Source organism: Hyla sarda, chromosome 10, assembly GCF_029499605.1.
Source record: "Hyla sarda isolate aHylSar1 chromosome 10, aHylSar1.hap1, whole genome shotgun sequence".
Taxonomy (NCBI): Eukaryota; Metazoa; Chordata; class Amphibia; order Anura; family Hylidae; genus Hyla; species Hyla sarda.
In genome coordinates this window covers 31,149,419-31,162,638 of record NC_079198.1, presented here as the reverse complement: position 1 = coordinate 31,162,638, position 13,220 = coordinate 31,149,419, and the positions used below count along the sequence as shown (strand labels likewise).

Here is a 13,220-nt window from a genome sequence, read left to right as displayed (position 1 = left end):
CTGCGGTAGTCTGCAGGAAGTGAAGTTTTGTCCCCAGCAGAAAGCTGCGGCAGACACGCCCCCTCCATGTATCCCTATGGGGTACATGGAGGGGGCGTGTCGGCCGCCGCGTCATGCAGGGACGGAACGCCCCCTTTCCAGCATACTGCTGCGGCCCCGTCCAGGAGATCCCGGGGTGCCCCACGCTTGGACCCCCCGCGATCTATAACTTATCCCCTATCCTTCGGATAGGGGATAAGTTATATTGCACTACAGATCTCCTTTAATTTGTCAGAATGGGGTTTCATAAATCTATATTGCCACACTGTACTTTGTGCTGGTTATGTCAGAAGTCTGATGCCAGAAGAAGAAGTTGCTGGATTTCCACCTAAAAGCAGTGACTTATGCCATAGGTACGACACAGTACGTCCATAAATCACTGTATGGGAGACACATGGAGCCGTCACACTTTAAAATCCCAGCTTCTACTCTGCAATATATAATTTTCGGAGCCATGCCTTTCTTCTGGCACGTCTGAAGACGCATGTGTGTTTCATAGCCAGCTGACTTGAGGTGTGGGGTTAGTTACAAGGCTTGTTAATCCACGCTGACCGCAAGATCATACATTACTTTTGAGAAGCGATCATTAAATACGTTTGCACGTGATACTTACTGTCCTTTTTTTTTCATCCAAGTAACTGGAGACATCTTTATTGGGGAACTACAAAAAATAAGATAGTGAACAGCTGTCAGCCATAAACTTTTTTTTTTTTTTAGGTTATTTATTTCTGGTTTTGGGCCAGAAGAGAAAACTGTTGTTTGTTTAGGGCAGTGGTCTCCAAACGGTGGCCCTCCAGATGTTACAAAACTACAACTCCCAGCATGCCCGGACAGCCAACGGCTGTCCGGGCATGCTGGGAGTTGTAGTTTTGCAACATCTGGAGGGCCACCGTTTGGAGACCACTGGTTTCAATGAATATAGTTTTAAGTCTAAGGCTCTATTTACATCTGTATTGCCGGCTCTTTACATGCATCATTATTTTTTCCAGTAAAATGATGGACACCATGAGGGAACCCAGTGGATCTCATGAAATACCAATAGGGTCCATTGGGCACATTTGGTGTCTGTCATGTGACTGGTCCATCATGGTCCGAGTCCTGTTTCTTATTTTTTTTTTGGTGCTATGATGGAACAGAAAAAACTAATAGGTACATACAGCCTTAGGGTACGTTCACATGAGCGGATTTACAGCGTATTTTATGCTGCGGATCCGCTGGTGAAGGCCCGCTCTATGCTGTCTTTACATGTGCCTGCTCGTAGCGGCAATACGCCACAACGAGCAGACACTCTGCAGCGATGTGCACGGCGTACACGTACATCGCGGCCACTCTCCCTGCTCTGAGCTAGGCAGAAAGCTCCCGCGATGTGCGAGTGTACTGCGACTTGCACATCGCAGTGTGTCTGCTCTTAGCGGCGTACAGCCGCTACGAGCAGGCACATATAAAGACAGCATAGAGCGGGCCTTCACCAGCGGATCCGCAGAGAAATACGCTGTGAAAATCCGCTCACGTGAACGTATCCTTAGGGTAGGGTCACACAGAGTTTAGCGTATTTGATGGTGGGCTGCGGCGGGGAAAGCCCTGTGTGTCTGCTCATAGCACATACACAGCGTATTTCCCGCTGCCCAGCAGATTTCTTGCAGCGTCAAATACGCTGCGTATGCGCTGGGCGTGACGCTACCCTTGGGCTAGCTTCATACTACAGAATTTCCAAGCAAAATTGCCACTTTTAAAATTCTGCCAGAAAATTCTGGGGCGTTGGGATTTTGCTACACGGTGCGCATGACGGAATTTCCGACACTGAAATTCCACCGCCGAGAGTATGATCTTGCTCATTCTTTTGGTGGAATACATTGGCGTCTATGGGATCGGTCCTAGTGCGGACTGATTCAATTGACGCTGCCCACCTACGAAATCTCAGATGGAAAATTTCATAGCCTTAGGAGATATATTTCATAGCCATAGTATTAAAGTAGATAAGAAGCGGAAAAAACGTATTCCCTCAGGATAGGGGATAAGTGTCTGATCTTGGGAGGGGGGAGTTGGAGGCTTGGGGGGATTTTAACTGATGGGACCCCCACTATCTCCCATACAGGGCCCCTGCTCTTCTAATGCGCGTGCGTACCCAGCGCGGAAGCTGGTCTAAACATGTCCCCTCCATTCATATCCATGGGAGAGGTGGAGACACAGCATTCGTCTCTGCCACCCCCATATAGATAAATGGAGGGCGCGTGTTTCGACCAGCTTCCAGGTTGGGTGTGACACGTCATCACAGTAGCAGAGCCAGGCCGAGCTGGGGCCCCGTACAGGAGATTGCGGGGGGTCACAGAGGTTGGACCACTTGCGATCAGACACTTATCCCCTATCCTGCAGAAAGGGGGTCATAATTTTTTTTCTCCTTTAACATAGCCAAAACCAGGAATGGGTCTAGGCATCACATGAATATTGTGATAACTACTCTACCAAAACTGCTGTTTATGGCTAAATTTAAGTTTACTGGCCCACATTTATCATTGTAGGTGTAAGTGACGTATTTTTCTACACCTTTTTTGTGTGCTGGTGATGTGTAGGAGCACCACATTTATTAAATGGTTACAGAGCAATTGAAAAATTTTGTGCAGGTGAACAGTTTCTGAAATTTCTCTCTTCACATACACCAAAAAGCTAAGCTAAGTCTGGGCTGGTGTAGTTTTAGAGACTTTTCAGTGGCTTTGAGCCTTTTTTGCGCCTTTTCACAAAAAGGCGCAGTTCATAAAACTCTTCCATATCGTGTGTATATCCAAAATCAGTGGATTGCAACTCAAAATCAGCAGAAATGTGTAAATCAAAAGGCGCAAATAAACCCTGCTTGCGCCTTTTTTGCGCCTTTTGTAGACACAAAAAACAGTCTAAAGACAATGATAAATGTCGGCCACTGTAATTACTATTGTTGAAAAAAAAAAAAGAAGAGATTTCTGGTGATGCTTTGTTCTCCCCATGTCTCTTAGGTCACAGTACTTGTTTTATGCTAACCTTATCTATGCCGTATAGAGGGGGGGGGGGTCACAGGATATTGTATGAGATGCATAAGTGAACAAAACCAGCTTCAAACAGAAACCTTTATGTCCACATAATCTCAGCCCAAGATACTCAACATGAATAATGCGTCGTGTTTCAGATACATCTTGGTGTGGCTCCCAACAATTGCCTCAAGATGGCGTTGTTTCTTACGATTGATGGTATGTTCTGTACAGAGATCATCCAGCACCACAATAGGACACAACAATTATGGGGGATTTATCTATGTAGCCTTACATTGTACTATAAGCTGTGAAAATCTTTCTTCATCAGTTATCAAAACAGAAGAATGTATGAAAGCAGTTCTTATAAACAGGATGTTCTAGAGCCATGATTCCATCTTCTTAAATGCATAAGTCTCTACCTCTTGTCTTCTAAAGTTGATGATTGTAAATATGGAATCTGCAGCATATGTGGCAGATACTTACAAGACCACAAAACCCAAAAAAGAAAATTCATATAAATTCTCCTTCCCCCTTCACATCCCATCCCCTTCATCCAACCAACCCCTTCCCTTCAAATCCTTGGTTGAACTCAATGGACATATGTCTTTTCTTAACCGTACTATGTAACTATGCTACCGACATGTTTGTCAGCAGTTCCATGAAAGGTCCACTCTACTGCCTGAAAGGGCTGATAACAGGGAACAATTTATTACATTCACATAAAACATATCTGCAAATATGAAATAAATTGCTTCCGTATATTCACAGAACACGTCCCCACCTCTGACTTCCAGTTTGCAGTCCACTACAGCTTCTCCCAGCTCATTTACTGCTTTGCATGAGTAGGTTCCACCATCAAAGAGGCTGGGCTTGCGAATATTAAGAGTGAGGACCCCCTGATTGTGCTTCATGATGAATTTGGGGTCATCTCTGATCTCCATTTTATTTTTCATCCATATCACCTTAGGCTGTAGAATGAGAGTTAAATAAGTACTTGTATAACAACACTACCAGTGGTGAGAACCTCCAGGGGAGGAACTCATACACTTTTTCATAAGACAATATTGTAAATAATACACAAACCTTTATAATGTAATATAAAACAATGGGTTTGGGAGGGGAACTTGTAATGTATCTGAAATAATGGTGAAGTGGTGGTGGGGGGGGGCTTATCAACAACCTTGTTCCAATATTAAAGCATAAAAATGGTACAGGCATAGATTACATTTTTTGTCTACTGGTGGGACAAGCTGTGCCTAAATAGCTTGTCCCCTGACTGTTGAGCAGGTCAAGAGTTAATAAACCCCTGCTGTATGGGCTGGTCCCCCAACCCCTACCTGTTTTCTGCCTAGTAACTAACTTGGTATCTCCTAGAAGTTGCTTGTCCTATCAGGGGGGTACTGTATTTCCTGGGCTTATTGTGCCCTCCCCCTGGTTTATATATCCTGGAGGCCCCCTCCCTTTCCTCAATCTGCCCTTGACACGGAGATTTGTCCCTCCCTCCCCATTTTTATGTTTGTATGTGACAGCTGGCGGAAAAGAAGAAGATAAGTGGGTCATCCTGGGGTAGACCTGGACACCGGCGGGTGGGACAGTACCTCCCAGAGTGACAAGAAGCCATTGGTGCCTTGTTTTATATTATATTTATGGATATTTATATGGTTATTTATAAATAAAAGCTGTGGCCAAACTTCACCCACACAAAAAAGTTATATGGTTGTGATGTCTGTTATTTAATTCAGTAAGTAAGGGGAGGGGGAGGGGTAATTAAGGGGGTTAGTAAGGTAAATTGGGTCTCCGCAGTCAGGACTGTCCAGAACATGACACATTTATTATGAGGCTTGCACCTAAATTTTCATGCCAATAAACTTCAGTTTAACCCCTTAAGGACACCGCTAGTTTTCATTCTTGCATCTTCGTTTTCACCTCCTCGCCATATAAGAGACATAACTCTTGCTTTTTATTTTTATTTTTTTTGTGGGACTAATTATTTTTTGCAATGACAATTTGCAATGATTTGAAAAAACACAATTTTGCCCCTTATTTTCATGCAGTGCACTTTACTGTAAAACTGACTTGTTATCTTTATTCTGTGTGTCACTATGATTAAAACAATACCCCTATTTACATATTCTGACCCCTAAAAGTTTTTTTTATTTTTCAGTATGAGGGCTCATTTTCTGCGCCATGATTTGTAATTTAGATATGTACCATTTTTGTTACTGTGTGATTACTTTTTATTTACATTTTCTGGGATTTTATTTGACTAAAAATCTAACATTTTGGACTTTACTCAACATTATTGTTATCGGTGATCTACTGATAGAGTCGGCCTTAGCAGGAGCAGTTAAGAAGACCTCCGGCTGCCAGGGGAACCTTTCGGACCCCCCGCTTATATATGTTGCAGATGTGCTGATTGGGCAGGGTGACTGACTGTTAGGATCTTAAATGTAATTGATCACAGCACTTAAAGGGTAATGGTGGACATTGTGGGATTGCAGATATCATTCTTTGACTGTGAGTGCATGGCTGCTAATAGCAGAGATCACCCACAGTCTATGAAGCGAACACAGCTCCTGCACTCACTTATAGACTGTAAACACTGCAGGATGTAAAAACTTGTTTTCAATTGGCTCTTGTAAAATGGCCAACGATGAGCCTGCAACCAAGCAAACATTTGGTTGTCAGCTGATGGGATATGCTGTGAGGTCAATAAAATCATTGTTATCAGCCACACATTGCCCTGAGTAAGTAGGGGATGTGAGTCTGATAATGATAACTTTAAAGGACCACACACACATATAATCCAGCGATTGTTCATGTGGTCCAGCAACGAGATTAGTCAGTTGCATGAAAGCTCTGAAAATGAGCACCAATCACAGTGACCGGCACTAGCCCGTCCACACTGCCGGCAGAATCCTGCTGCAGAATTCTGTTGTTTCAATAGGATTCTGCATCTCTGTGCACCCCACCAGATTTCTACTGGAGGAAAGGACGTCCACCAAAAAAATAAATGTGTTTGTTCTTTGGGCAGAATTCTGCCGGACTGCATTGTTATCTATGGAGATGGCGTACGTCTTACCACTGATAATTTCAGCGGCACCTACAGAGACAGGATATCTGCCCAGAATATCTCTAGGCAGAGAATCAGCAGTGTGGAGTGTCTCTAAAAAAAAGCCTAAAAGGGGTTATCAAGGAAAAAACTTTTTTTTCTATATACATCAACTGGCTCAGAAAGTTGCACAGATTTGTAAACTACTTCTGTTAGAAAATCTTAATCCTTTCAGTACTTATGAGCTTCTGAAGTTGAGTTGTTCTTTTCTAAGTGCTCTCTGATGACACCTGTCTCTGGAACTGTCCTGATTAGAAACAAATCTCCATAGCAAACTTCTTCTACTCTGTGCAGTTCCCGAGACAAGCAGAGGTGTCTGCAGAGAGCACTGTTGCCAGACAGAAAAGAACAACTCAACTTCAGCAGCTGATAATTATTGGAAGGATTAAGACTTTTTAATAGAAGTAGTTTACAAATCTGTTTAACTTTCTGTTTAACTTTCTGGAGCCAGAGGTTTTGTTTGTAGTCTGTAACCATGGAAACAAATATGTTTGCAGAAGAGCTATTTGTACAAAATGATCGGATATTTTTTATGGCCCATTCACTTCTTGTTCTTGGTCTATGTTTCTGGTATCAGTGGGATACTGGCAAAAAGGTAAGCTGATGTATACTATGGCACAAAAGCATTCTTGACTATATTCTGTCCATTAAAATGTACTGCAGCCTAAGGGTGTGTTCACACGCTAGTAACTAGCAGTGGATTTTCCACTGTGGGAAATCCGCTGCGAGTTACACTACCATTGATTTAAATGAGTCCACAGACAGTCCGCAATAGTGTCAGATTTGCAGACTGTCTGCGGACCCATTCAAATGAATGGTAGCGTAACTCGCAGCGGATTTCCCGCAGCGGAAAATCCTCTACTAGCGTGTGAACGCACCCTAATACAACACTTATCCCCTATCCGGCTCTGTCTCGGTTCTCTCTGTGCAGGAGGTGTGTCGGTCGCAGCATGACGCCGTGGCCGACATACATCCTACATGTATCTCTATGGGAGAGGCCGAGATGCAGTGCTCATGCATCCCTGCCTCTCCCATGGAGCTGAATGGAGGGAGCGTGTCTGTCGACCTCTTAGTATGGTCGACAACACGAACATCATCCGCGCAGAGCCGGGTCCCCGTACAGGAGATCGTGGAGGGTCCCAGCGGTCGGAAACCCCATGATCAGACCCTTATTTCCTATAAGTTGTCTATGGCTGCAGTACTCCTTTAAAGAGACCAACTGGGGTACACCAAAAGAACCTTTGCTGGTGTCTTGATGTATACTGACACCAAGATGTGAATGGCCTTCGGCAGACATAAAGAATATTATATATATAATTATATATATCATATATAAGTATATATATATATATATATATATATATATATATATATATACACTCAGTGCTTTCTAAAACCACTGCCAAACTTGTGTGGATTCTTTATGTCTGCCCAAGGCCATTCACAAGACGACCATAGCCCTCACAGATGAGTTGAAGGAGTAGCTTTATTCCTTCACAACCCGGCTTCATCTCTATACTTTATCTGGCCCTCTAACCGGGACCGTGTACCTAAAGCACCCGAATGCTGTTTATATTGTTCACGGTGTTGCTGCTTTTCCTTCTACAGTATATATATATATATATATATATATATATATATATATATATATAGTATATATATATATATATATATATATATATATATATATATATATATATCCACAGAGCAATTTGATCAGGGTTTTCCCAGCATTACCATATTTTACATAAAGAAAATAGGGTTGAGTTGCAATGCCGGTCACAGCCATTGACAAGGGTGGCAGTGTTTCTGGAAAGCAATAGTAGATCCTTTATTATCTGTTTGTATTGTGCAGTTCTGTGTAATAGAGACACATCTGGTCAGTGAACATGTGTGTCTATAGTGCTATTCACCTGTGCGTGCACACTAGGCGGTGGGTAAATATACCTTTCAGTTTTGGGCTGTGTATTCCTTACAGTAAAAAATCCTAATCTTGTGGATTATGTCTTCCTCCAGAAGACCAAGACTTTTTCCATGTTTTAGGAGAAAATCTTAAACTAAACCCTCCCACTGACTCACACCTAATATAACATTTATGAGCTGTGCCTAGTATGAGCTGGTGTAGTAGCCAGACATATAATTGGCATGCAGTTGAAACTGTTTTTTTTTCTTGTAAGGATTACTAAACGCAATATCTATCTATCTATCTCTCTATCTATCTATCATCTACCTTTTTTTTAATCTACCTATATATCTATCTATCTCTTAGTTTTTCATTGTAATAAATATCTGCATACCTTTGGATGGCCCCTTACTGCGCAATTCAAGGCTGTGCTGTAACCAGCAACTACAGTGCGGTCTATGAGTGGGGTTAGGAACTTAGGAGGACTGCTGACATCTCGTTCTTTGTAGTCGTTTGGCTTGTAGACTATACCTGTAAAGACATAAAAATGTAATAAAGTAGACACTATGGTCCAATCTCAAAGATCCTTTGCACATGTGTATATAGACCCTTAGTAATATAAGGATTTTCCATCTGTTTAAAGGCCATCTGCAGCTGAAAACAACATATCCCCCACCCGCATGATAGGGGATAAGTGTTTGATCACGGGGGGGTCCGAACGCTGGAACCCCCCCCCCCCTGCGGCTCTCCCATGCAGGAGGTGGCTGACACGCCTCCCCTATGTAGTTCTATGGGAGAGGTGGGGAGGCAGCGTTCGTGCCTTACTGCCTCTCCCATAGAACTGTATGGGGAGGGGGTGGGAAGGGGGGCGTAACCATCTACCTCTCTAGGTTGACGCTACGCGAATTAGCGCTCTAATTGAGCACTATTGTTGTGGACCCATTTGGGAGATCATACACTTATCCCCTATCCTGAGGATATAACACTGCAGATGTCCATTAAAGGGGTTCTGCTGCTGGGGTCCTGCTGCTGGGGATCCCCGGGATCTCTGCTGCAGCACCCCGCTATCATTACTGCACAGAGCAAACTCGCTCTGTGCGTAATGATGGGCAATACAGGGGCCAGAGCATCATGACTTCATGGCTCCGCCCCCTTAATGCAAGCCTATGGAAGGGGACGTGATGGCCACCATGCCCCCTCCCATAGACTTGTATTGAGGGGCGGGCCCTGACATCATGAGTGGGCAGAGCCGTGATGTCATCATGCTCTGGCCCCTGAATTGCCCATCATTATGCACGGAGCGAGTTTGCTCTGTGAAGTAATGATAGCAGGGTGCTGCAGCAGAGATCCCGGGGGTCCCCAGCGGCAGAACCCCCGCAATATGACATCTTATCTCCTATCTTTTGATAGGGGATAAGATGCTAGGGACGGAGTACCCCCTTTAAGGGTTTCCTATACAATGCATTCAAAAAGTCTTAATAAAATATTTTTCCCATCACTATGCACTCAATACCCCATAATTACAATGTGTAATTTAATAATAAAATATCAAAGATTTCAATCATTCTTTGATCAGTAGAAATACACTACACTTCTATTTGTTGCTCACGGCAATATACACAGACAACATATTTAAACAACGTACATTTCACATAAGGTCCCATCTCATAATTATATGTAATTTCAATGTATAGTCCCACAATTTTACTCAAACCTCAACATTGCCCGGTGCCAAAATTAAATGAGCACTGTCAGATACAAAAACTTTTTATATGTTGTACATCTTGGCAAAACATTAACCTTTCTTATATACTTCATAAGAAAATTTTATTTCCTTTTTACGGAAATCATGTCTTATAAAATCAAGGCTTGGTCCAAGCTGAAGCACAGGCATAGACAAAATCCAGTAAGTGAGGGTGGGCTAGCTCCTCTGTGTTCTCTCCTGTCTGATAGGACTCCTCTATGTTCTCTCCTGTCTGATAGGACTCCTCTATGTTCTCTCCTGTCTGATAGGACTCCTCTGTGTTCTCTCCTGTATGATAGGACTCCTCGGTGTTCTCTCCTGTCTGATAGCACTCCTCTGTGCTCTCTCTTGTCTAATAGCACTCCTCTGTGTTCTCTCTTCTGTCTGATAGTACTCCTCTGTGCTATCCTGTCTGGTAGGACTCCTCTGGGCTCTCTTCTGTCTGAAATGACTCCTCTGTGCTCTCTCCTGTCTGATAGAACTCCTCTGTGCTTTCTTCTGTCTGATAGCACTCCTCTGTGCTCTCTTCTATCAGACAGGAGAGAGCATAGAGGAGTCCTAAAAGACAGGAGAGAGCACAGAGGAGTCCTATCAGACAGAAGAGAGCACAGAGGAGTACTATCAGACAGGAGAGAGCACAGAGGAGTTCTATCAGACAGGAGAGAGAACAGGGGAGTGCTATTAGACAGGAGAGAGCAAAGAGAAGTACTATCAGACAGGAGAGAGAGCATAGAGGAGTACTATCAGACAGGAGAGAACACAGAGGAGTGCTGTCAGACAGGAGAGAGCACAAACAAGTACTATCAGACAGGAGAGAGCACAGAGGAGTACTATCAAACAGGAGAGAGGATAGATGAGTACTATCAGACTAGAGAGAGCACAGAGGAGTACTATCAGACAGGAGAGAGCACAGAGGAGTCCTATCAGACCGGAGAGAGCACAGAGGAGTACTATCAGACAGAAAAGAGCACAGAGGAGAGCTATCAGACAGGAGAGAGCTCAGAGGAGTGCTATCAGACAGGAGAGAGCACAGAGGAGTACTATCAAACAGGACAGAGAACAGAGAAGTACTATCATACAAGAGAGAGCTCAGAGGAGTGCTATCAGACAGAAGAGAGCACAGAGGAGTACTATCAGACAGGAGAAAGCACAGATAAGTGCTATCAGACAGGAGAGAGCACAGAGGAGTCCTATCAGACAGGAGAGAGCACAGAGGAGTGCTATCAGACAGGAGAGAGCACAGAGGAGTGCTATCAGACAGGAGAGAGCACAGAGGAGTGCCATCAGACAGGAGAGAGCACAGAGGAGTACAATCAGACAGGAGAGAGAGCACAGAGGAGTGCTATCAGACAGGAGAGAGCACAGAGGAGTACTATCAGACAGGAGAGAGCATAGAGGAGGGCTATCAGACAGGAGACATCTCAGAGGAGTACTATCAGACAGGAGAGAGCACAGAGGAGTACAATCAGACAGAAGAGAGCACAGAGGAGTCCTATCAGACAGGAGAGAACTCAGAGGAGTGCTGTCAGACAGGAGAGAGCACAGAGGAGTGCTGTCAGACAGGAGTGATCACAGAGGAGTACTGTCAGACAGGAGAGAGCACAGAGGAGTGCTATCAGACAGGAGAGAGCACAGAGGAGTACTATCAGACAGGAATGAGCACAGAGGAGTACTATCATACAGGAGAGAGCACAGAGGGGTGCTATCAGAAAGGAGAGAACACAGAGGAGTACTATCAGACAGGAGAGAGCACAGAGGAGTACAATCAGACAGAAGAGAGCACAGAGGAGTGCTATCAGACAGGAGAGAGCACAGAGGAGTCCTATCAAACAGGAGAGAGCCCAGATGAAGTTCTAGCAGACAGGAGAGAGCACAGAGGAGTACTATCAGACAAGAGAGCACAGAGGAGTACTATCAGACAGGAGAGAGCCCAGAGGAGTCCTATCAGAGAGGAGAGAGCACAGAGGATGCCTATCAGACAGAAGAGAGCACAGAGGAGAGCTATCAGACAGGAGAGAGCTCAGAGGAGTGCTATCAGACAGGAGAGAGCACAGAGGAGTCCTATCAGACAGGAGAGAGCACAGAGGAGTACTATCAGACAGGACAGAGAACAGAGGAGTGCCATCAGACAGGAGAGAGCACAGAGGAGTAGTATCAAACAGGAGAGAGGATAGAGGAGTACTATCAGACTAGAGAGAGCACAGAGGAGTACTATCAGACAGGAGAGAGCACAGAGGAGTCCTATCAGACCGGAGAGAGCACAGAGGAGTACTATCAGACAGAAGAGAGCACAGAGGAGAGCTATCAGACAGGAGAGAGCTCAGAGGAGTGCTATCAGACAGGAGAGAGCACAGAGGAGTCCTATCAGACAGGAGAGAGCACAGAGGAGTACTATCAGACAGGACAGAGAACAGAGAAGTACTATCAGACAAGAGAGAGCTCAGAGGAGTGCTATCAGACAGAAGAGAGCACAGAGGAGTACTATCAGACAGGAGAAAGCACAGATAAGTGCTATCAGACAGGAGAGAGCACAGAGGAGTCCTATCAGACAGGAGAGAGCACAGAGGAGTGCTATCAGACAGGAGAGAGCACAGAGGAGTGCTATCAGACAGGAGAGAGCACAGAGGAGTGCCATCAGACAGGAGAGAGCACAGAGGAGTACAATCAGACAGGAGAGAGAGCACAGAGGAGTGCTATCAGACAGGAGAGAGCACAGAGGAGTACTATCAGACAGGAGAGAGCATAGAGGAGGGCTATCAGACAGGAGACATCTCAGAGGAGTACTATCAGACAGGAGAGAGCACAGAGGAGTACAATCAGACAGAAGAGAGCACAGAGGAGTCCTATCAGACAGGAGAGAACTCAGAGGAGTGCTGTCAGACAGGGGAGAGCACAGAGGAGTGCTGTCAGACAGGAGTGATCACAGAGGAGTACTGTCAGACAGGAGAGAGCACAGAGGAGTGCTATCAGACAGGAGAGAGCACAGAGGAGTACTATCAGACAGAAATGAGCACAGAGGAGTACTATCATACAGGAGAGAGCACAGAGGGGTGCTATCAGAAAGGAGAGAACACAGAAGAGTACTATCAGACAGGAGAGAGCACAGAGGAGTACAATCAGACAGAAGAGAGCACAGAGGAGTGCTATCAGACAGGAGAGAGCACAGAGGAGTCCTATCAAACAGGAGAGAGCCCAGATGAAGTCCTAGCAGACAGGAGAGAGCACAGAGGGGTACTATCAGACAGGAGAGCACAGAGGAGTACTATCAGACAGGAGAGAGCCCAGAGGAGTCCTATCAGACAGGAGAGAGCACAGAGGATGCCTATCAGACAGGAGAGATGACAAAGGAGTTCTATCAGACAGGAGAGAGCACAGAGGAGTACTATCAGACAGGAGAGAGCACAGAGGAGTGCTAACCCA

General features: G+C 44.8%; 1 protein-coding gene across 1 annotated transcript in view; it reads right to left on the bottom strand.

Annotated features, from left to right (window-relative positions):
• Nucleotides 1–674: 674 nt before the first annotated feature.
• The window catches only part of MYBPC2 (myosin binding protein C2), a 93,859-nt gene continuing 81,313 nt past the window's right edge, over nucleotides 675–13,220 (bottom strand). Inside the window, exons 27-29 of the mRNA XM_056541695.1 lie at nucleotides 8,451–8,587; nucleotides 3,823–4,009; nucleotides 675–700 (exon numbers count right to left, since the gene is read on the bottom strand). Of these exons, the coding sequence (XP_056397670.1) occupies nucleotides 690–700; nucleotides 3,823–4,009; nucleotides 8,451–8,587 (335 nt within the window). The 3' untranslated portion in view covers nucleotides 675–689. The remainder of the gene's footprint in view (nucleotides 701–3,822; nucleotides 4,010–8,450; nucleotides 8,588–13,220) is intronic.